This window comes from Rattus norvegicus, chromosome 3 (genome assembly GCF_021556685.1).
Source record: "Rattus norvegicus strain SHRSP/BbbUtx chromosome 3, alternate assembly SHRSP_T2T, whole genome shotgun sequence".
In the NCBI taxonomy this organism is placed as follows: domain Eukaryota; kingdom Metazoa; phylum Chordata; class Mammalia; order Rodentia; family Muridae; genus Rattus; species Rattus norvegicus.
The window spans coordinates 90,654,993-90,680,615 of record NC_141536.1 but is presented as its reverse complement, the minus strand read 5'-3'; the positions used below and the strand labels follow the sequence as shown (position 1 = coordinate 90,680,615).

Here is a 25,623-nt window from a genome sequence, read left to right as displayed (position 1 = left end):
ATGTAAGTTAACACGACATTTTAAATATTGATAAGTAATAAAGAAGAATAATCAGGAAAAGCAATTTCATTGTATGGTCAGGAAAGACCTTCCTGAAACAGTACCTTTTGACTAAAGGCTTGAAATAGAAGAAAGAATATTTCAACAAGTTCAAAGTGCTTAACATGGTCAATAACCTCTTTTTGTTTCTCCGTTTCAAAGAACCAGAAAGCTCATGTGGAAAAAGGAAAAAGGAAAAACAGACAAAAATAACCTGAGAGATGGTAAAATGAAAATCTCTGTGAGTCCGGTAATTTGGGGTAGGGATTATATTTTTGCAAATTCATAAGGAGCTTCAAGCAAATAGGCTGATTGCTGTTGTAAAGGCTCTCTCTGATTTAAGTCAGCCCAAGCAGTGAACAGAGACGATGCTGGGAATGTATGTTATTGTAACCAGCCAGCCATTCATACAAATAGTGAAAGCATACATTTACTCTGCATGACATTACAACATGATGCTGTCATCTGCAAAGTTCATGCTTGAGAACTATGTAAATTATACAAAAAAGCATAATGTCTAAAATTATTTATTTACATGTATAAAACTATTAGAGAATACAAAGTAAAATTTTTAAGGTTGTCATTAAAAGATGATATGTATTTTTAGCAAACATAAGTGTATCTGTTTCTGAATAATATTGAAACCCAAACTAAATATAAATAAAATAATATATAAATAAAATGTGGCATATGTAAGACTGAAAGTTACCTCTCTATCCATAAAGCAACAGTATACTTTCTCCTGGATAATTGGCACACTTAAATCCTCAGCCTAGGGCAAAACACCAGGAGGCAACACAGTGTGTACTAAAGCACAAAACCAGTCTGCATCTCTACTGACAGATAGGGTCCCACAAAGTTAAAGCATCTCTACACAGCAAAGGAAACAATTAACTGAATTCAGAGACAGCCTATAAAATGGGAGAAAATCTTTGCTAGGTATGTATCTTTAAAAGGACTAACATCTAGACTATACAAAGAACTCAAAAAACTATCAAAAAATCAAATCACCTACTCAATAAATATTTGTTAATAAGATTAACAATTTGTTCTTAAAAGATGAAGTACAGATGGCCAATAAAATATAAAAATGTTCAATCTTGCTAACTATTGGAAACACAAAAGTATATCATCCCACTCCAGCCAGAATGGCAGTTATTTAGAAAACAAACAATTCCAGGCATGATGGTGCACATCATTAATCTACTCACTCAGAAGACAGAAGGAAACAGATCTCAGTGAAGTCATGTACCACCTTGTGTACATGGTAAGTTCCAACCCAGCCAGAGTTACACAATGAGACGCTGTCTAAACACACACACACACACTCAGACACACACACACACCAAAGATAAGAACAAAGGATAAGAACTATGTATATGAATGTTTACTAATCCAGATACTATGGAATCAGTATCTACCATATGACCCCACTGTATATTTACCCTGGGTATTTACCCTGAAAGACCCACATAAACATCCCACAGAGATACTTGCAAATCAATGTTTATGCGGCAACCCCATGTTCACTAAGTTATGGAATGAAGCCAGGTGTCTGCCAACAAAGGACTGGATAAAGAACTGCTGCTTCCACAAACATAACCTCACATCCAAATATGAATATAACGGGAAGCAATAATCACTATTCCTTAATATCTCTCAACATCAATGGCCTCAACTCCCCAATAAAAAGACATAGATTAACAAACTGGATACGCAACGAGGACCCTGCATTCTGCTGCCTACAGGAAACACACCTCAGAGACAAAGACAGACATTACCTCAGAGTGAAAGGCTGGAAAACAATCTTCCAAGCAAATGGTCAGAAGAAGCAAGCTGGAGTAGCCATTCTAATATCAAATAAAATCAATTTTCAACTAAAATTCATCAAAAAAGATAAGGAAGGACACTTCATATTCATCAAAGGAAAAATCCACCAAGATGAACTCTCAATCCTAAATATCTATGCCCCAAATACAAGGGCACCTACATACGTAAAAGAAACCTTACTAAAGCTCAAAACACACATTGCACCTCACACAATAATAGTGGGAGATTTCAACACCCCACTCTCATCAATGGACAGATCATGGAAACAGAAATTAAACAGAGATGTAGACAGACTAAGAGAAGTCATGAGCCAAATGGACTTAACGGATATTTATAGAACATTCTATCCTAAAGCAAAAGGATATACCTTCTTCTCAGCTCCTCATGGTACTTTCTCCAAAATTGACCATATAATTGGTCAAAAAACGGGCCTCAACAGGTACAGAAAGATAGAAATAATCCCATGCGTGCTATCGGACCACCACGGCCTAAAACTGGTCTTCAATAACAATCAAGGAAGAATGCCCACATATACTTGGAAATTGAACAATACTCTACTCAATGATAACCTGGTCAAGGAAGAAATAAAGAAAGAAATTAAAGACTTTTTAGAATTTAATGAAAATGAAGGTACAACATACCCAAACTTATGGGACACAATGAAAGCTGTGCTAAGAGGAAAACTCATAGCGCTGAGTGCCTGCAGAAAGAAACAGGAAAGAGCATATGTCAGCAGCTTGACAGCACACCTAAAAGCTCTAGAACAAAAAGAAGCAAATACACCCAGGAGGAGTAGAAGGCAGGAAATAATCAAACTCAGAGCTGAAATCAACCAAGTAGAAACAAAAAGGACCATAGAAAGAATCAACAAAACCAAAAGTTGGTTCTTTGAGAAAATCAACAAGATAGATAAACCCTTAGCCAGACTAACGAGAGGACACAGAGAGTGTGTCCAAATTAACAAAATCAGAAATGAAAAGGGAGACATAACAACAGATTCAGAGGAAATTCAAAAAATCATCAGATCTTACTATAAAAGCCTATATTCAACAAAACTTGAAAATCTGCAGGAAATGGACAATTTCCTAGACAGATACCAGGTACCGAAGTTAAATCAGGAACAGATAAACCAGTTAAACAACCCCATAACTCCTAAGGAAATAGAAGCAGTCATTAAAGGTCTCCCAACCAAAAAGAGCCCAGGTCCAGAAGGGTTTAGTGCAGAATTCTATCAAACCTTCATAGAAGACCTCATACCAATATTATCCAAACTATTCCACAAAACTGAAACAGATGGATCACTACCGAATACCTTCTATGAAGCCACAATTACTCTTATACCTAAACCACACAAAGACACAACAAAGAAAGAGAACTTCAGACCAATTTCCCTTATGAATATCGACGCAAAATACTCAACAAAATTCTGGCAAACCGAATCCAAGAGCACATCAAAACAATCATCCACCATGACCAAGTAGGCCTTATATCCAATATATACAAAGAACTCAAGAAGTTAGACCGCAGGGAAACAAATAACCCTATTAAAAAATGGGGTTCAGAGCTAAACAAAGAATTCACAGCTGAGGAATGCCAAATGGCTGAGAAACACCTAAAGAAATGTTCAACATCGTTAGTCATAAGGGAAATGCAAATCAAAACAACCCTGAGATTTCACCTCACACCAGTGAGAATGGCTATGATCAAAAACTCAGGGGACAACAGATGCTGGCGAGGATGTGGAGAAAGAGGAACACTCCTCCATTGTTGGTGGGATTGCAAACTGGTACAACCATTCTGGAATCAGTCTGGAGGATCCTCAGAAAATTGGACATTGAACTGCCTGAGGATCCAGCTATACCTCTCTTGGGCGTATACCCAAAAGATGCCCCAACATATAAAAAAGACACGTGCTCCACTATGTTCATTGCAGCCTTATTTATGATAGCCAGAGCTGGAAAGAACCCAGATGCCCTTCAACAGAGGAATGGATACAGAAAATGTGGTACATCTACACAATGGAATATTACTCGGCTATCAAAAACAATGACTTTATGAAATTCGTAGGCAAATGGTTGGAACTGGAAAATATCATCCTGAGTGAGCTAACCCAATCACAGAAAGACATACATGGTATGCACTCATTGATAAGTGGCTATTAGCCCAAATGCTTGAATTACCCTAGATACCTAGAACAAATGAAACTCAAGACGGATGATCAAAATGTGAATGCTTCACTCCTTCTTTAAAAGGGGAACAAGAATACCCTTGGCAGGGAAGAGAGAGGCAAAGATTAAAACAGAGACTGAAGGAACACCCATTCAGAGCCTGCCCCACATGTGGCCCATACATATACAGCCATCCAATTAGACAAGATGGATGAAGCAAAGGAGTGCAGACCGACAGGAGCCGGATGTAGATCGCTCCTGAGAGACACAGCCAGAATACAGCAAATACAGAGGCGAATGCCAACAGCAAACCACTGAACTGAGAATAGGACCCCCGTTGAAGGAATCAGAGAAAGAACTGGAAGAGCTTGAAGGGGCTTGAGACCCCTTATGAACAACAATGCCAAGCAACCAGAGCTTCCAGGGACTAAGCCACTACCTAAACACTATACATGGACTGACCCTGGACTCTGACCTCATAGGTAGCAATGAATATCCTAGTAAGAGCACCAGTGGAAGGAGAAGCCTTGGGTCCTGCTAAGACTGAACCCCCAGTGAACTAGACTGGTGGGGGGAGGGCGGCAATGGGGGGAGGGTTGGGAAGGGAACACCCATAAGGAAGGGGAGGGGGGAGGGGGATGTTTGCCCGGATACCGGGAAAGGGAATAACACTCGAAATGTATATAAGAAATACTCAAGTTAATAAAAAAAAAAACAAAAAAAAAAAAACAAAAAAAACTGCTGCTTCTACTTTCAAAGGGTTCCAGAGGCCAAATATCTACTATGTAATGCCACTGCCAATATGGCAACTCATGAAGCAGATCCAGAGCCATGGCTTCCCGCCAGAAATGAAGGAGCAGGATGTTGGCACTCTGCCCATGTCTTGTGCCCAGGAGAGCAGGATGGATTGTCACCCTACAGCCTGTGCTTCTGCCAGTATCAATGTGCAGATGCCATTCTTGTAGCTCTTACCTGCAAGTTTAGCTTGAGTTACAGCATTTGGGGACCATTTAACTTAATCACTGCTAGTTTGCAATGTCTTTGTAAGAGTAGGGTTGGCAGCAATGCAATATGAAAGGCTAGGAGGTGGAGGTCACACTGTGTTCCTATGGAAACTTTGAATATTTTATATGGACTTCTATTCACTTTTCAGACATGATACTAATGAGTGCCCCTGAGCTGCTGAGCAAGCATTTGTAGCTTGTGCATTGGCAGAATGGGCCAAAAGCTTATGTTGTGACCCATTTTGAAAATAAAGTATCGGGGCTGGGGATTTAGCTCAGTGGTAGAGCGCTTACCTAGGAAGCGCAAGGCCCTGGGTTCGGTCCCCAGCTCCGGAAAAAAAAAGAACCAAAAAAAAAAAAAAAAAAAAAAAAAGAAAATAAAGTATCTTGAAATAAAAAAAGTGGAGACTTTACCTATAAAAAATTAAATTAATATGGTTTGCAAGAAAATTGACACAACTGGAGATGATCATATTAAGTAAACTAAATCAGTCTCAGAAAGACAAATATCACAGGTTTCCTTTCATTTTTGGTTCACGGGTTTTATAGAGACACATAAAATCACAAGTATATATGACAGGAAAGATGTGAAACAAGGTGAACATGAACAACTAACAGGAAATAAAGAGAACTAAGAGAGGAGAGGGAGGCATGGCAGATAGGCTAGGATATCATATACTGTATGAAAAATATCCTCTGTAGCCCAGTACACTGTGCAATGAGCTACTCTTAATTGCAAAAAAAACATTCAGTTATGCCAACACAAGGAAGCTTGTTTTTTTTATTATATTTCTATTGCAAAATAAACGTTATCCCACGGCAAACTGAAACCCTAAACTTGTAGCACTAAGCATAGAAAGACCCAGGCCACACTGCCTGAATGTATACACAACCAGGGGATTATCACTGACATTTTAAGATTCAGAAAAAAAGAAAGTATCATAAATGAATTCTGTAGGAAAAGTTATATGACATAATTTCACCAGAAAATGTACTTCCTGTGAAGAGGGCTAGCAAGTTAAAATTTATGAGCCACATCAAAAACAAGGACCTCCAAGAGGAAAACTCAGCAGGCAGACACGCAAACAGGAAGCCTTAACCCCCAATAATTAGAGATAAGAGATAAAAATCTCAAAGATATAAAATTATTTTTATATGATTAAAGACATAAAAGATAAAGTAAAAAGCATGAGAAAAGTATAAGACACTATAAAAAAGGGAGATTTGAAAGTGCACCAAATTGAACCTCCATAAAACAGAAATGCAGTTATAAAATGAAAAACTTAATGGGTAAGTTATATGACAAATAAAACATAGTTGAAAAATTAGTGAACTAGAAGATAAATGTAAAGAAACTGCATAAGATATGGCAAGCCCACAGAGAGGAAGAGAGTGAGAGCACAAAGGCATGTGAGATAGACCAAGAGGATTCAAAATGTATCTAAGAACATGGAAAGGAGAAAAGATGGAGCTTATTGGGGAAGGTAAAACGTAAAGTCTTCACAGCTTACTTTTTTAAAATCACAAATATTAATTTCATATCTCAAAAACACTTTGAATTATATAAAATTGGGAGGGTGGTAAATATTTTGGTAATAAGAATTATTATAATTCCACTAAGAAAGCTATATGTCTCTTCTTAAAGATTTAGAATATATATATATTATATTCAGTTTCATAGCATAATTCAGAGAAAAGTACAATATCCCATAGATTTTGTGCTCTTACACATGAGCAGCCCCCCAACTATTAACATCTCTTTCTCTCCTTCCCTTCTCTCCTCTCCTCCCCTCCCACACACAAATTATGTGCCTGTTACAATTACTGAACCTACAATGACACATTATCACTTGAAGTCCACGGTTTATCACAGGACTCACTCTTGAACAGTCTGTGGGCTGGGCAAACAGCACCACACAGAATACTTCCTCTATGGTAAAAAGTGTTCCGTGCTATTTTTTCTCCTGATATTTTTAAAAAATATTTAATTTTGTAAGAAATGGTCAAACTATCTCCGCAGCAATGAACATTCCAGTTGCTACCCATGCCTGACAGCACTTTCTGGTATCTGTGTTCTGGATTTCGGTTGTTCCAATTAACGTCCAGTGTTCTTTGTGATACTTTACTTTGGAGCTCCTCCATGGCATATAATGTGGACCATCTTCTCAGGCGTGTATATTCCACGTCTCTGTGCATCTTTGGTAAGGCTTTATGATGATCTGGGATGTATTTTTTTATTTGGGTTGCTTGCTTTTCTCTTACTGGGTTTTACTATATCTATCTCTGTATGTAATGACTAGCTCTCTGCAGTACAAATGCCTTCTGTAATATTTTCTTCCTGTCTGTGGCTTCTTTCACTGTGCTGATAGAGTGAATTCCCCACTGCTCCAGGGTCATTTATCGATGAGGGTATAGTCTAGGACCTTTTGTGCTACATGTCCTCTGTCCTCTGTATAAAATGTTATTCAAATGTCTAAGCCTTATCCATGGATCAATACATACACATATTCACAACTCCAAGAATTCTGTTATGTTTCATTGATATGTCTGCGTGAGGCCTAAGACCATTAAGTTTCAATAGCAGAAAGAGAAACTTATTAAATATGACTTCAAACCTGACAGATTTGTGTCTTATTGTCTATAAAACTAGTAAGTTTAAATTTAGTGAGAAAATAGTGAAATAGAGCTATGGAAGTCACCTATCTCCTGGCTGCAATCCAGTTGATCAGGCGACCTATCTCCTGTTCATGCTTCTAGAGAGTCAACTCCTCTTCTCACGTACTCCTTCCACACAGAGTAATAATGGACACACCTTATTACCCAACAGAAATGATCTTGTTTGGGAAATACTAATATTGTTCAACTTCCTCATTTTACTTAAAGATCAAGAAATATAAGAAACCATTAATCCAGAAAATTATCTAGCCCTTTGAAAATAACATTTTGATAAGGAAAGTCTGATTTGTTAAGTAATCCTCTCTTTAAAATCAACTAAGTATCATGCTTATACAGAAATGGAGTGTATTCAAATAAATAATCTATTACAATGAAAACAATTTTGTTCTTTCTCTCTCTGGGCATTTGGTTTTCTGCTTTAGCTTGTTTTGAAATTTGGTGGTTAGAACCCCTTGATATGAGCTCCACAATAAAAGGCACTATCTGATTATTTTTGGTAATTAGAATCTTATGAAAGGACAGAGAGAGGAAGGACATTAAGTAACCAGAATGTAAAGAGGCAGGGGAGTTGCTCTGCATTAACAGGCCTTTGCAGCGTGGGTCTGTGTCAAATCCTTACCTCAGTTTTTTCTTTTTTTTTTTTTTTTTTTTTTTTTTCGGAGCTGGGGATCGAACCCAGGGCCTTGCGCTTCCTAGGCAAGCGCTCTACCACTGAGCTAAATCCCCAACCCTCCTCAGTTTTTTCAAGTCGGGATCAGGGAGATGGACTGAAGTGACCCTTCCTGCTCTACTCTGTCCATGCGACGTGTGTAACAGAGCAGGTGTTGTGTAGTATGTCATCTGTACTGTCACCACCAAGGCAAAACATGTCCTGAGACCTATTCAAGTGTCAGTCACGTGAAGGAACTTCTTTTGTTTTGAAAATACTCTACATTTTCCAGATAATTAGGTGGTGTATATATGAAAACAACTAAAACAATCTAAAGAGAATAAATTACTTATGTCAAAATTAGTATACTCCTTGTTGAAAATATGATGCTTTTTTCAATATATTCCCCCAAAAAAAGAAAAAAATTTAAAATATAAATTAGGACCGAAAGGATGTTTTTATAATAGCTTTAGTGTTTGTGGTTTCTATTTTCTCTTCTTTTTATTGAATGTTTCTTTTGTCTTAAAGTTTACCAACATTTTGTATTTAATTTTTCTATACTTTGTTATCGCAAAGTAACAAAGGAAGTCCAAAATAAAAATTGCCTAATACCTTGAAGAGACTCTGAATAGACCTAATACAACTGTGTAGCGATTTGGAAAATATGGAATATGATAAATATCTCATGGTGTGCTATAAAGATAAATTTACAACATTAAGATCTAACATAAAATTGAATATATAGACAGAATAAAACATGAGTGAGTGGTAACTTGGAGTGGTAATGCCCTCTCCTATGCCCTAGACCTATGTCCTAGGTCTAGGGACATGTTTCGTCTTGATAGTGACATAGTACAGGTGACATACTTAAATTCCCAAAGCCATAAAAATATAAACTTATTCATGGCAATAATTAAACAAAGGGACAAATTAAAAACCCAAATCAAGGCAGGCATGGTGGTGCATGCTGTTAATTTCAGTTCTCTGGACGGAGAAGGAGGCAGATCTCTGTGAGTTTGAGGCCAGCCTGGTCTACATAGTGAGACAATGGACAGACAGACAGATAGACAGCAAAGAAAAACTAGTTGAAGCTCTTGGCACAGATGAGAGGTTTATTTGAATGAAATATGCAGAACTTGTGTAGCTGAACTAACATCAAGCCACTCCCTAAACATCTATGTTTATACCCACAGAAAGCCCCTTAAGGTACAGAGAACTTTTCAGAAAATGAGGCAGAAAATAAGAGCTGGAGGATCGGGAGAGAAGCTGTGAGATCCCATCTTGCAAGCAGGACACCGCTAAAGCAACTATCAACTCATCAGCTGTGCACACTGGCACTAGATCCCCAGGCTCTCCTAACAATCAGTTATGGGACAGAGAAGAACTCCAGGGCCACCCATATACTGTTAATCTGTTGACAATCGACAGGTTTTAGGAGGGAGGGAATGATGTCCAGGTGGATAGCCACTATTTCCACCTGGCTCACCAGGCTCTGAGAGTCAGTTCAAAACTTATGTTGATGGTAAACTCTGTGGGACACTAAACAGACGCACAACTAGCAATAGGAAAGGAGATTTATTGGAAGGTGTTGGTTATATATGACCACGATTATAATGAACTAACTTCTAACACTATAGGCAAGCCTCCAACTACATGCTTCCTTATAGGAGCCACCTTGGTCCTGGTGTCTTCACAGCAATAAACAGTGACTAACAAGTATGAAGTATGTATAGCTGTATTCTATTTAACATATGTATATGCTATTTAAAATACAGTATATATAAAACAAAATTCAAATTTCAAATTATGATACCTATGCAAAAGTCTTATGTAATTTTTTTTTTGGTTCTTTTTTTCGGAGCTGGGGACCGAACCCAGGGCCTTGCGCTTCCTAGGCAAGCGCTCTACCATTGAGCTAAATCCCCAACCCCAAGTCTTCTGTAATTTAATGTTATATAAATATCATTAGCTTTGCTAGCCATATTGAATGGTATTTCATTGACATAATGCTAAAATAGAAGACTGATTTTTAAACAGTAACTTTACCTGTAGTGTTTTTAATGTTTCCTTCAATCCTTCTATTTCTTTTTCTTTGATTTCTGTAGCAAGTTTGTATTTTCCCTTTAAGAAAAATCACACTTCAAAACTTTTTAGTAAATATAAAAGAAGAAAATAGAAGAACTCAAGAGGAGACAAAACCTATACTTTAAACCTAACACTTCACAGATTTTAAACCTATGTCTGCATTAAAAATTATATTTCCAACAGCTTTTAAACATCACAGTATTGTGATAACCTTTATATTATTATCATAAAATATTTTAACTTGACAACTCAATTTATGAGAACACTTCTAAGAGACTCTATACATATTATATAATTATTAAGTTCTTACATAGACTATGCAAGCACCTCTCAGAATTTCCAAAAAAAAAAAGAGTCTAAAAGGCCCTCTATAAATAACAACCCCCCAGGATGCTTATCCTGTATATACAAAATGGCATAGTGTTTGCACATAAGCTACATACATTCTCTTATGCACTTCAAATTATTTCCAGATTACTTATAATACTTTTTTATCTTTATTAACTTGAGTATTTCTTATTTACATTTCGATTATTATTCCCCTTCCCGGTTTCCGGGCCAACATCCCCCTAGCCCCTCCCCCTCCCCTTCTATATTGGTGCTCCCCTCCCCATCCTCCCCCCATTGCCGCCCTCCCCCCAACAATCACGTTCACTGGGGGTTCAGTCTTGGCAGGACCAAGGGCTTCCCCTTCCACTGGTGCTCTTACTAGGCTATTCATTGCTACCTATGAGGTTGGAGCCCAGGGTCAGTCCATGTATAGTCTTTGGGTAGTAGCTTAGTCCCTGGAAGCTCTGGTTGCTTGGCATTGTTGTTCATATGGGGTCTCAAGCCCCTTCAAGGTCTTCCAGTCCTTTCTCTGATTCCTTCAAGGGGGTCCCGTTCTCAGTTCAGTGCTTTGCTGCTGGCATTCACCTATGTATTTACTGTATTCTGGGTGTGTCTCTCAGGAGAGATCTACATCCGGTTCCTGTCAGCCTGCACTTCTTTGCTTCATCCATCTTATCTAGTTTGGTGGCTGTATATGTATGGACCACATGTGGGGCAGGCTCTGAATGGGTGTTCCTTCTGCCTCTGTTCTAAACTTTGCCTCCCTATTCCCTGCCAAGGGTATTCTTGTTCCCCTTTTAAAGGAGTGAAGAAGCATACACATTTTGGTCATCCTTCTTGAGTTTCATGTGTTCTGTGCATCTAGGGTAATGCAAGCATTTGGGCTAATAGCCACATATCAATGAGTGCATACCATGTCTGTTTTTCTGTGATACTTATAATACTTAATACAAAATAAATTCTATACAAATAGCTGTTGTAAAGTACTAGTTATGGAATGACATCATGAATACAATCTATGTATCCAGTATAGAGGCTATTTTTCTTAACTAATATTTTCAATTAGTGGCAAGTTGATCCATGTAAACAAAACTGTGGATACAAAGGGTAAAATATTTTCTAAATAATAAAGTATAGGCATATTTACATCATGAATATAAAGATAAGGGAGAATTCCCTTTAAAAGTCTCTTGCTTTAGAGTATGTCTATAAGTTAATATTGTAAATTCTATGTCCATTGCCATAATAAGAAACATATCAACTATGTTACCATGAGAATATATTCAGTGTCAGGTAGTTCTTGATTTGTTCAAAGTCATGTCTCCTCTCCCAGTTGGCTAGCAACCAGATGCAAATCATCTCAATAATTTTACATTTAAAGCAGGTGCCCACACTGAAAAGGCAGTAGAGCAGTGGTTCTCAGCCTTCCTAATGCTACAACCCTTTGATACAGTTCTCTCGATGATGAAATTATTTCATTTCTACTTCAAAACTGTAATTTTGGCTGGAGAGATGGCTCAGCGGTTAAGAGCACTGTCTGCTCTTCCAGAGGTCCTGAGTTCAATTCCCAGCACCCACATGGTGGCTCACAACCATCTGTAATGAGATCTGAAGCCCTCTTCTGGTTTATCTGAAGACAGCTACAGTGTACTCATAAAATAAATAAACAAATCTTTAAAAAAACTGTAATTTTGCTACTGTTATGAATCACATAGCAGGATATCTGCTATGCAATCCCCAATGGGCCATGATCCACAGGTTGAGAACCACTGCACTAGCCCATGGCTCATAGAAACAGGTAGAAGGGAGTAATGTCAGTTTGGATGCTCAAGAAGCCTGAGTTCTAGCCCTAATTTTCCCACGTAAAATCCTCCCACCTGTTAGGCCTGAATAGCCTCAATCATAAAATCACAAACATCAACTCACAAAATTAACTCAGGTCTTTCTGCTTGTAAGATTTTAATCAACCAATATTTCCACTATTTTATTACTAACATTCACTTTTATTATAGTAAACAATGATGATAAATTCATTTAACTATGTTTTAAGTTATTTTGAAAAATAATAGCTACCTTTTCTTCTTCCAAGGCATAAATCTTCATTTGCAGCTGGTCAGTTTTTAAAATCAAAAACAGGTAAGCAAATTTTTAACAGTGATTTCTATCAATCAGTATGAGTATCTAAGTATTTATACTTCTATATTAAGTACATACAGTTTAAGCATGTTCTCACATTCAGAAAATATAAATATATGAAAGAGAAGGAAAGACAATCACTATAGCACGTAGATAACTAAATCACTTAAACACCAATCATTTCTTTGAAGTTTGGTTTAACCCTCCAAAAATCTTAAATATCTAATGGTTTTACTATATACTTTTAAGCAGCAGCATGTAACATTTTCTTTTTTGTTTTTTCGGAGCTGGGGACCGAACCCAGGGCCTTGCGCTTGCTAGGCAAGCGCTCTACCACTGAGCTAAATCCCCAACCCCGTAACATTTTCTAAAGGTGTAATTTTATGAAATCGTAACATTTGTATTTGCATGAGCAGTAATTATATCCTGTTTGCTTAAATACTTATCATAGTGAAATAATTACCTTTATTTTTTAAATGTTATGTTTTAATAATTTATTTCTTTTTATTCACTTCACATCCTGTTCACAGCCCTCATCTTCCTCCTCTCCTCCCAGTTCCATCCTTCATTGTCCCTTCCCTTCTCCTCAGAGCAGGGGAGCCCCCCTTGGGCACCACCCACTCTGGGACATCTAGCTCCAGCAGGACTAGGCACTTCCTCTCCCACTGAGGCCCAACCAGGCCGTCCAGGTAGGAGCCGGGGATCTAATGGTAGGGAATGGAGACTGAGACAGCCCCTGCTCCACTTGTTAGGGAAGAAGACCAAGCTACACATTTGCTACAAATGTATTGGGGGGGGGGGATTAGGTCCAGCCCCAAAAAAATGTTATTTTAAAAAAGCAAGATAAAAGTGAATATTTCAAAGGAAAAAATAAAATATTCTAATCAGCATTAATGACTTTAGCAATACTTTTTCTTTGTGACGTCTCTCTTTTTCCGCACTCTTCATTTACATTCAAGAATTCTTTACTTAAAATAAACACAGGGCTACAAATGCAGCGCAGTGATAAAGAGCTTTCTAGCCATGTGCAAGGCCCTGCGATCAGGCTCTAGCCCTGGAAATAAGCAAGCATGAGGATCTGCAGGCGTCTCCTGCACCCTCAGTTGTCAGGATGTTCTCATGGGCCCAGTCTCTGGTGAGGGCAAAGACGCAGGAGTCTGTGGTCTAGAGAACACTGTTACACTGGGGTTTCTGCTTTCTCACTCCTCAGTTAAAACTCATAACTCAAGTTAGACTTACTGCAAATTAAATGAAGAAAGATTTCTTGTTTAAACCAGTTCATCCCAAGATGTAAATTATCACTAACCTCAACCAACTAGTGATGTTGATACACAGGTTTATTTCTTCGTGTGTTTCTTTTTCTCCACACACACACACTTGTATGAAAATAAAGATTAAAAAGAGAGAAATACTGAGGACAGGAATATAAGGAACAACTTCCAGAGGCTATCCTGTATCTTGGGGTACCTTCCTAAGGAGTACAGATAAATCTGAGAAAGTCAAAGATAATGCACTTCAATTTAATGAGGTTATAATTTCATTTCTTTAAAATATTTTAGTTTTATTTTCAGTTACTGGTGGTTGCTATTCATGGAGGCTTCAGCAGATAGCACATAAGGATAGCCTCCCTCCCTACATCTTCTTTCGTTTTTTTAGGGATTTGGGGGGGGGGGTGTTTTGTTTTGCTGTTGTTTATTTGTTTGTTTTTCAGACACAGCCTCTCTGTGTATCCCTACCTGGCCTGGACCTCACAATATAGACCAGGTTGGCCTTGAACTCACAGAGATCCATCTGCTTCTACCTCCAGGATTAAAGGAATGTGCCTCCATGCCTGGCTTCACATCTTTCTCTTAATATATTTAATTACTGGTGAGTTGATCCATAAACCATGCATGGTTCAAACAACTGACTTTGGTAAAGAGGCAGCATGGGAAACACGGGAAAGGTAAGACAATAGCATACTGTCACAAAAGGATGAGGGTGAATGAGCATGTATCTGAATTATTTAGAAAAGATACATCACCAGAAAACATTTTTTTCCAAATTTCTCTATACTATCATGAGTGAGAAGTAAAAGTAGTTTTATTTCCTGCTATCAATAATATTATCATTTTTGTTTCTGTGTGCTCAGATAATAGTTTGTCAAAATACTTACTGCAGAAGGAAAAATACAAAATTACTGCAGAATTAGTCTATCAGCATGAAAATTACCTGATTTTTAAAAACTCCCATTGCTTCTTTGTGTTGCTTTATTAATGCCTCCTTTTGATTCTGAAGAGTCTCCTATTTGAAAAATTATGAGAACATAAAAAGAAAATTATGAGAAGTTGAAACAAATCCCAATTTGGTCTATGATTAAAGTAAAAGTTAAGCACAGGAGCCTAGGCAGACGTCTCAGAGGGTAAGGACGTTGGTGCTTTTGTGGAGGACCCTGGGTCAGCACCATGTGGCAGCTAAAACCATCTGTAATCCCAACTCCGAAGAATCATATGCCCTCTTCTGACCTCAGTGGGCATCTGGCATGCACATGATAGGCATACACATGAAGACACTTATACAATGACACAAGATAAATATTAAAATATCATAAAGCACATTTATTTCTACATATTCTCTTGAACTATGACTTCAATCAATTTAATTATCTTTTGGCCATAGAATTGCTTTCACTTGCTTCTTATAATAAAGACACACTGCTTTAAAACTTTTTAGACTCTAGATATAGCTGACTCCAAAGTTTTCTTCAATGCCAAGCCAGCCATGATAAGTCACATCCATTACAGCACTTGGGAGGGAAAGATTAGGAATTCAAGGTCCATCACGATTACATAGAAGGTTCCAGGATATTCTGAACTACATGAGACACTGTCTCAAAAAAAAAAAAAGGAAGGAAAACAAGAAGGGGGAGGGAGGGAGAGAAAGAGAAATTCTAACTAAAGTTATTACCATTAGCAACCATCATACACAAGAAGAATTATTGTCTTGGGGCTGGGATTTCCGTAGAAGTGAACTTTTTTATCTAAGTATATATAGCCAATGACATTTACTTCTTCAAGTTCACCAAACTATTTTTTGTAAAACCAAGGCACAGGAAAGAATTTCACTTTTGTCTTTCTCCTCCTCCTCCTTCCTTCCTCCATCCCTCCCCCCCTCCATCTCGCCCTGTCTCTATCTCACTCTCGCTGTCTCACTCTCTCTCTCTTTCTGCGTGTTGGGGCCAGGGTCAGAAGACAACTCAGGTGTTGGTCCACCTTATTTGAGATTGTTTCTTGTGCACTGCCTTGTACTCCAGGCTAACTGGCCATGAAGGGGTAGTCTGCACCTGCACTGTCCAGTCTATACCTCCCACTTTCATGCAGGAGCACTGGAACTGCAGGCACACACTATCTCATCTGAGAATTCAAACTCACATCCTCATTCATGCACAGCAAGCACTGTACCCACTGAGGCTTCTCCCCAGTCCCAGGCATTTTCACATATATGACCCTATTTTTCACCTCTCCCTTTTTTCGGGTGAAACTGTATGTCTGGTCCTTTAGGCTTAATATTTAACTTTAATTGAATTAAAATGTAAATACTTTGGGCTCAGAGGTTAAAAGCACTGATTGTTCTTCCAGGTGCCCTGAGTTCAATTCCCAGCAACCACATGGCAGCTCACAACAATCTATAATGAAATCTGGTGCCCTCTTGTGGATGCAGACTTACATGAAGGAGAACATCGTATATATAATAAAGAATATATAATTCACTCATTCAGGAATTCAAGGCCCATACCTAAACATAGTAAAAGCAATACAGCAAGCCAATAGCCAACATCAAATTAAATGGAGAGAAACTTGAAACAATACCACTAAAATTAGACTAGACAAGGCTGCCCACTCTCTCCCCACCTATTCAATACAGTACTCAAAGTCCTCACCAGAGCATCAAAAGGATGTCAATGGAATACAAATTGGAAAGGAAGAAATCAAAATATTACTATTTGCAGATGATATGATAGTATACATGAGTGGCACCAAAAATTCCACCAGAGAACTACAGCTGATAAACAACTTCGGCAAAGTGGCTGGACATAAAATTAACTCAAACAAATCAGCAGCCTTCCTCTACTCAAAGGATAAACAGGCTGAGAAAGAAATTAGAGAAATGACACCCTTTACAATAGTCCCAAATAATATAAAATACCTTGGTATGACTATAATCAAGCAAGTGAAAGATTAGTGTGGGGCTGGAGAGATGGCTCAGTGGTTAAGAGCACCGACTGCTCTTCCAGAGGTCCTGAGTTCAAATCCCAGCAACCACATGGTGGCTCACAGACATCTGTAATGGGATCTGATGCCCTCTTCTGGTGCGTCTGAAAACAGCTATGGGGTGTTCATATAAATAAAGTAAAAAAAAAAAAAAAAGAAAGAAAGAAAGATTAGTGTGACAAGAACTTCAAGTCTCTGAAGAAAGAAATTAAAGAAGCTCTCAGAAGATGGAAAGATCTCCCAGGCTCATGGATTGGCAGGGTTAATATTGTAAAAATGGCCATTTTGCCAAAAGCAGTCTACAGATTCAATGCAATCCCCATCAAAATTCCAACTCAATTCTTCATAGAGTTAGAAAAAGCAATTTGAAAATTCATTTGGAATAACAAAAAAACTCAGAATAACTAAAACTATTCTCAACAATAAAAGAACTTCTGGGGGAACCACCATCCCTGACCTCAAACAGTATTATAGAGCAATCATAATAAAAAACTGCACGGTACTGGTACAGAGACAGGCAAGTAGATCAGTGGACTAGAATTGAAGACCCAGAAATGAACCCACCCACCTATGGTCATTTGATCTTTGACAAAGGAACTAAAACTATCCAGTGGGAAAAAATGGTGCTGGTTCAACTGGAGGTCAGCATGTAGAAGAAAGCAAACTGATCCATTCTTATCTCCTAGTACAAAGCTCAAGTCCAAGTGGCTCAAGGACCTCCACATAAACCAGATACACTGAAACGAATAGAAAAGAAAGTGGGGAAGAGCCTTGAACACATAGGCACAGGGGAAACTTTCCTGAACAAAACACCAATGGCTTATGTTTTAAGTTCAACAATAGACAAATGGGACCTCTTCAAATTGCAAAGCTTCTGTAAGGCAAAAGACACTGTCAATAGGACAAAATAGCAACCAACAGATTGGGAAAGGATCTTTATCAATCCTACAGCTGATAGAGGGCTAAAATCCAATATATACAAAGAACTCAAGAAGTTAGACTCCAGAGAATCAACTAACCCTATTAAAATGGGGGTACAAAGCTAAACGAAGAATTCTCAGCTGAGGACTATCGAATGGCCAAGAAGTACCTAAAGAAATGTTCAACATCCTTAGTCATCAGGAAAATGCAAATCAAAACAACCCTGAGATTTCACCTCACACCAGTCAGGATGGCTAAGATCAAAAACTCAAGTGATAGCAGATGCTGGTGAGGATGTGGAGAAAGAGGAACACTCCTCCATTGTTGGTGGGATTGCAAGCTGGTACAACCACTCTGGAAATCAGTCTGGCAGTTCCTCAGAAAATTGGACATAGTACTACCTGAGGACCCAGTTATACCAGTCCTGGGCATATACCCAAAAGATGATCCAACCTATAATAAGGGCACATGCTCTACTATGTTCATAGCAGCCTTATTTATAATAGCCAGAAGCTGGAATGAACCCAAATGTTCTTCAACAGAGGAATGGATACAGAAAATGTAGTACATCTACACAATGGAGTACTATGCAGCTATCAAAAACAATGACTTCATGAAATTCATAGGCAAATGGATGAACTAGAAAATACCATCATCCTGAGTGAGGTAACCCAGTCACAAAAGAACACACATGGTATGCATTCACTGATAAGTGAATATTAGCCCAAAAGCTCAGAATATCCAAGATACAATTTATAGACCACATGAAACTCAGGAAGAAGAAAGACCAAAGTGTGGATATTTCAGTCCTTCTTAGAATGAGGATCAAAATACTCACAGGAGGAAATACAGAGACAAAGTATGGATCAGAGACTGAAAGAAAGGCCATTCAGAGACTGCCCTACCTGGGGGATCCATCCCACATACAGTCACCAAATCCAGATACTGTTGGGGATGCCAAGAAGTAAATGCTGATAAGAACCTGATATAGCTGTCTCCTGAGAGGCTCCACCAGAGCCTGACAAATATAGAGGCAGATGCTCACAGCCAACCATTGGACTGAGAATAGGATCCCCAAGGGAGGAGTTAGAGAAAGGACTCAGGTAGCTGAGGGGGTTGGCAATACCATAGAAAGAACAACATTATCAACCAACCAGACACTCCAAAGTTCCCAGGGACTATACCAACCAAAGAGTACACATGGAGCAACCCCTGGCTCCAGTAGTATATGTAGCAAAGGATTGCTTTGTCGGTCATCAATGGGAAGAGAGGCCCTTGGTCCTGTGAAGACTAGATGCCCTAGGGTAGGGGAATGCCAGGACAGGGAGGAAGGGAGGGAGTAGGATGAAAGTAGTGGGTTGGTGGGTGGGGGGGCACCCTCATGGAGGCAGGGGGTGGGGGAATGGGATGGAGGTTTCCAGAGGGGAAACCGGAAAGGGAATAACAAAATTTGAAATATAGATAAAGAAATATCCAAGGAAAAAATAAAAAATTAAAAAATAGAAATATTTTAATCAAAGTCAAGGGGCTACAGAGATGGTGCAATGGTTAAGAACACTTGCTGTGGGATACTGTCTTCTAGATGTGACAGCAAAGCTATACCCATGAAATACCAATAGTCTAGTTGCCTAAACAAGACTGCATGATAACCACACCGGGTGACATACCAATGTGGATGGAGGAAATTTCACAATAGCTGTTGAGGGATGAAGAATCAGTTTTTTTCAGGGATAATTTCTCTGATAGATTAGTCCATCCCAGGAGGTCAGCATTAAACACTTTTATATATGAGCAACACTAACTGAACTAAGTAACAATAATAAAGAAGAAGTCATAAATTTGAGAAGGGATGGAGGGACATGGGAAAAGTTAGAGAAGAGAGGAATTGATGGAAGCTATGTAAATGTAGTACTTGGGTATGAATTTCCCAAAATTAAAATATTTAAATTTTAAAATAAGAAATTGCCCCTTGGGAAAAAACATCTTATCCTCAAACTTACAGATAGAATTTGTTCTAAGTATTCAAACAATTCTCTCCCTCAGAGTCAATAACACCCTTATACAGTGAGATATCCCTAAGATCTCAAAAATTTACTTTGTTCCAATTTGTGACTTACCTTTAGATCCCCACATTAAAAATATGATAGTCTCCCTTATGGAGACTACCCATACTACATCCATTTCCTTTTTTTTTTTTCTTTCTTTAAAGGAGGCAGGATCTTAGTCTCTCAATGCCAATTCTTTCACCGGGTAGCCTGACACCCAGGATGCTGACCTTGAACTCTCAAGCACAATCCTGCCCCAGCCTCCCAAGCGACTAAGACTACAGGCGTGCACCACCACACCTGGCCCATCCATTTGCTGAGAAGAGATTTTTTTTCCCCCTGGGGAAACATAAACAAACATCTACTCATTCCAGAAAGAGCATTGATAACATAGCAAAAACAAAGTAAAAACCAATTCCACTCAAGTCTAGTTTAGTGAACCAATGACTTTAACTGGGGTTACTTGTAGGAATGGAAGTAACTTACAGATGGAATGCCACTGAAAAGGAGTCTCTCCACTCCCAGCAACTGCTAATGGTACGGATACACCCTCAGAAAGAGGAGGCGTCTCGTGCTCTACTGGTCTACTGTCCTGTAGTCCCCCAGCTTTCACAAGGGAACATTAGTAGGTGCAGTCCTGTGATTAGTCCTACGAGGAATCACACATGGCTGCTCTGGTTTCAAGATGGCAATGGCCACATCATGCCTGGAGGACAGAGTTCCCCAACTTCAGCACTTTCCTCTGGCTCTTATAGTCTTTCTGTCTCCTCTTTCACAATTTTCCCTGAATCTTGGAAAGAGTAATAGTTGTGTATTATTATTTTAAAGCTCTATTTAAGGCAAAAATTTGGGTGTCTGTGAGAAAGCCACAATCTTTTGTTCTCAGTAGTTTGACTATTATGTCTCTAAGGTAATCACTGCCCAGTGCAGAAAAGAAGCTTCCCTGACAAAGGCCAACTGCAGTAGTAATCTATGGGCATAAACAAAAATGTCTGGAAAGCAAGCTAATGATATTCATCATATTCATTAACACTTTAGTAATAGCTTCCCTGCTGAAGCCTATGTCCTTCCCAGACACATTTTCACCCTGGCATGCCATACTGAGTGTGTGCTCCTTCCTCTGAAGCAGACCTTAAATATAATAAAAATGCATTTGTCTGCATCCATAATAGTTGTGCCCCTACTGTGCCAGCAGGCAGGCACATGTCGCCTGGCATGTTGATAGGGTAGCACACAGGACTGACTGTTAAAACAATTCTCTCCAGCATCTGCATGGTGCCTTCTAACATTCCAAAAGTAGGGAAGGAGACTCCCTTCCCTACTCAGCTTTATCTCTCCATGTTCTGCAACCATAGAGTATAACGTGTTCAGAAGCAATTTTACCATATAGTTATGGCACAAAGCCACCAGCAGTTGCAACAGTCTCTATTGTTTGTGGAGGCCTCAGGATCCTGGCCAACAAAATCTTGTCTTCTGAGTAATCTTTCCCAAACATACAGAGTGCCTTCTGCATTTAAACTCCCTGGATGATAGTTTCCTATTTAAACATACAGAGTGCCTTCTGCATTTAAACTCCTGGATGATAGTTTCCTATTTAAAGGCACACACTCTTGTAATACTTTCTCAGTCACCTGGTTGAGTTTCAACTGCAATTTATCCAACCATAAAACTCCCAAGAACTCCCAGCTGTGCCCTGCATGATGTGCACACTGATTCCCATCCTTGCTCCTTCAGGTGTGTGCACACATTTAAGGTGTTTTTCTCAACCTGTAACCTACTCAAAGAGAGCAGTACATGAGACCTTCATACATAAGGCAAACTGGGTCTATGGAACCCTAATCTTTTTTACCTGCACTGCTCTTTTATTTTGTTGCTGCTGCTGCTGCTAACTAACGCTGTTGTTTTGACCCCTGTAGTGAACTGTTTCTCAAGCTTAAAAGCATTCCAGGGGTTTAAAAGCAGTGAATTTGGTTTCTTGTTATTTTTAGCTAAATACTTCATCTTGACCCAGATCTTGTCCTTTTTTTCTGTTTTTTTTTTCTTTTTCTTATCTCCAGACCCAATTTATATACCAAGCTAACCCACCAGAACCTCTTTACCTCATACAATTTATGGATCTTAGCATGGCCACAAACACCCACACACATCCATGCTAGCTAGCACCAAAGTTCCACCTTCTTAACTACCAGAAAAACACACTCTTAAGCATCTTGGAACCTGGGCATTGCACACCATTTCCCCCATGCCTCTTTCCTTGTTCTTGCTTTCCTTTTTACCTCACTTTCCAGTTCTTCATTGTTAAACTCTTTTCATAGATTCCAAGCTTTTGGAACCCACATGGAGCTATTTAACATAAATCTATTTTGTACTTTCTTTTCCTTACCCCTACCCACTTCCTTACAGTAAGCCAGGACTGGCTTCTCATCATCATATTAGCAGCAGGCGTGTGCTCTCCCACTGGTGGGCCAAGTCTTATGAGGACATCATGCAGTTACCACAACTGTTCTGATTTCAAGACTGAAACAGACACATCATGCCTGGAGGCAGCTTTTCACAACACATGCAACCATATATACATACATATATACATACACACAGATATACTATTCATTCTACTTTTATATATATTCACGTTATATTCATACATATACACATATTGGTACTTCTTTATGTATATTTAAGGACTTAAATGTAATATAGTTTTAAATGAAAAATGACCAGCTGAGTGTAATGGTGTATACTTTTAATCCTAGCACTGGGAGGTTGAAGCAAGCAGATCTCTGTGAGTTCAAAGCCAGGCTAGTGGATACATCAAGTTCCAGGCCAACCAGGACTACAATGAGACCCTGTCTCAAAAAGAGAGAAAAAAATCAAACATACTAATGTGAGACTGGGCAGAGTTCAAGAATATTTTGATAATTAGCAACTTTTATATACAATATATCTCTTTGAAAGCTATTTATAATAAACTATTGCTCATATAGAAAAGACTTAGTCCTTATAATTCAAAGGAGGAGACATTCTAACAGTCTAGTCTCTAAGCTACAAACTTACTAAGATACAAGTTGATTGGTTAGGCACTCTCCCTAAGTTAAATCTAGGTTTAATTTTATTTGTTGACAGATAAGTTTTCAAATTGAAATAGAAAAATATCAGGCATGCTACAACAGTCTTCACTGAACTAACCAAGATGACAGAACTCATCTTACTCAGCAAAGCTTGCCAGTTACCAAAAGTGAGGTAACATTACCATCAGGTGTGCTTCTGGAAACACCTATGACTTCAGAATACTGAAGAAACAACGTTTAGAACTTCAGCAGGAATCCAGGTTGTACAGTCAACCATGCCAATGTTCCAATGCCTTCTAAGGACACATATGCACTAAACCAATGTCAGAAAGGCCGAAGCAAAGGCCCCGGCTGATCTTCATATGCACAGTCCTCAGCTCTGTAATACCCCAAAGCCAAATCCCCTGAGAGATTGTTAACGGCTATGTTGAACACCCACAATTGGCTTCACACTATGAAGGAAGCGTGATTGTAAAGGAAATTTCAGTCTTTCAGGACACTTTCAGGACTAACACTTGGTGGCACCAGAGGACCTTAATGGAATTTCTCAAAAAGTTAAACGAAACTGCACATGAGAACAAAGACTGACTAGAAACCATACTCAACTGTACCACTAATAGAAGTTTTACTAAGACTGCTGAGGCTGTCCCTGGTGATTATTTTTGTGTCAGCAGAACCCTCCTAATTAAACTGTCATTCTTGTGAATCCAAACCTCAGTTCCTGTAAATGGGCTTCCTAAAACTAACCCTATAAAGGGTTCTGTGTTCTCATCACTGCCTACTTCTTCCCAGGACTAACTGAACTTCTTGCCATGGAGCTACAGATCTGAGAGTAAAAGGAATTTCTGGAATATTCCTAAATAGCTCTCTAGTGACACAGCATTTGCTTTGTCAGCATTTTTATTAGAAAACCTTGTAAAGCCTTGTCACTTATTCAGAAACTTGATGTCCCCATCATCTGCAGTCTTAAAGAAAGACAGCAAATAGCATTTCTGTTATTCATGCTCTCCCACTGCCCCCACACTGCTAAGACTATGAGGCTCCACAGCACTTTATGGGCTTTCACCAAATGTCTTAGAGGTTGTCCTACAAAACTGTCTGTTCTCCCCTGCTTTGAGCCATTTCTTTGCTTCAGAAAAACCTAGTAAAGTACTTCAAGGGATTAATACAATGTGTCTCAAAATCATATCAACACTGAATGTTAGTACATTCCTTCTACATGTTTTAAAATTCAAAGATATCTACTTGAAATTACTCAAAAGAAAATGAAATACCTAGAAGCCATGTTAGAAAAATCAGTTGCGGGTTGGGGATTTAGCTCAGTGGTAGAGCGCTTGCCTAGCAAGCACAAGGCCTTGGGTTTAGTCCCCAGCTCAGGAAAAAAAAAGAAAAAGAAAAAGAAAAAAAAAAGAAAAATCAGTTGCTTTGGCTTTTAGAGCAATGGCTAAACTCCAAGGCATATATTTGGAACGCCTAAATGAACAGATATCAGTTTTCACTCTCCAATACCTAGACTGCCATACTACCAAGATATTTAAGAGTAGAAAATGCTAAGAAAACTTTATTTTTTTATTAACTTGAGTATTTCTTATATACATTTCGAGTGTTATTCCCTTTCCCGGTTTCCGGGCAATCATCCCCCCCCTCCCCTTTTTTACGGGTGTTCCCCTCCCCATCCTCCCCCCCTTGTTGCCCTCCCCCCAACAATCTAGTTCACTGGGGGTTCAGTCTTAGCAGGACCCAGGGCTTCCCCTTCCACTGGTGCTCTTACTAGGCTATTCATTGCTACCTATGAGGTCAGAGTCCAGGGTCAGTCCACGTATAGTCTTTAGGTAGTGGCTTAGTCCCTGGAAGCTCTGGTTGCTTGGCATTGTTGTACATATGGGGTCTCGAGCCCCTTCAAGCTCTTCCAGTCTAAGAAAACTTTAGAAACAGGCTGTTTTCTAGAAATAAAACAACTCCCAATCAAGAGAAATGGATCAGGAAGAAAAATATATAGTACAGATAGTCTTTACTCCTGGGCCTACAGAGAGATAGATCAAGAATCAAGAAATAAGAACCTATCTGGCATAGTAGTGCTTGCCTTTAATCCTAGCATTCAGGAAGAAGAGGTAGGTGAATTTCTGTGAATTCCAGGCCACCCTGGTCTTCAAAGTGAGATCCTGGGGGTGGAGGGAGACAGATGGACAGAAAGAAAGAGGGGGAAGAAGAAGGAAGGAAGGAAGGAAGGGAGGAAGGAAGGAAGGAAGGAAGGAAGGAAGGAAGGAAGTGGGGGAGGGAGGGAGAAAAAGAAGGAAAAGGGAGGGGAAGGAAGGATAGATGGATGAACCAACAAACTAAGACCTGCAGGCCAGCTTTGACCAGCTACCTGTTTTGTAAAATCAGTAAGCTAAGAATTCTTTTCGAATTTTAAATAGTTTAA

General features: G+C 38.9%; 1 protein-coding gene across 1 annotated transcript in view; it reads right to left on the bottom strand.

Moving 5' to 3' along the window:
- Nucleotides 1–25,623, bottom strand: part of Ccdc73 (coiled-coil domain containing 73) — a 139,376-nt gene that overhangs the window by 77,250 nt on the left and 36,503 nt on the right. Inside the window, exons 4-6 of the mRNA XM_087655159.1 lie at nucleotides 15,129–15,200; nucleotides 12,855–12,890; nucleotides 10,413–10,487 (exon numbers count right to left, since the gene is read on the bottom strand). Coding sequence (XP_087511285.1) covers nucleotides 10,413–10,487; nucleotides 12,855–12,890; nucleotides 15,129–15,200 — 183 coding nt within the window. The remainder of the gene's footprint in view (nucleotides 1–10,412; nucleotides 10,488–12,854; nucleotides 12,891–15,128; nucleotides 15,201–25,623) is intronic.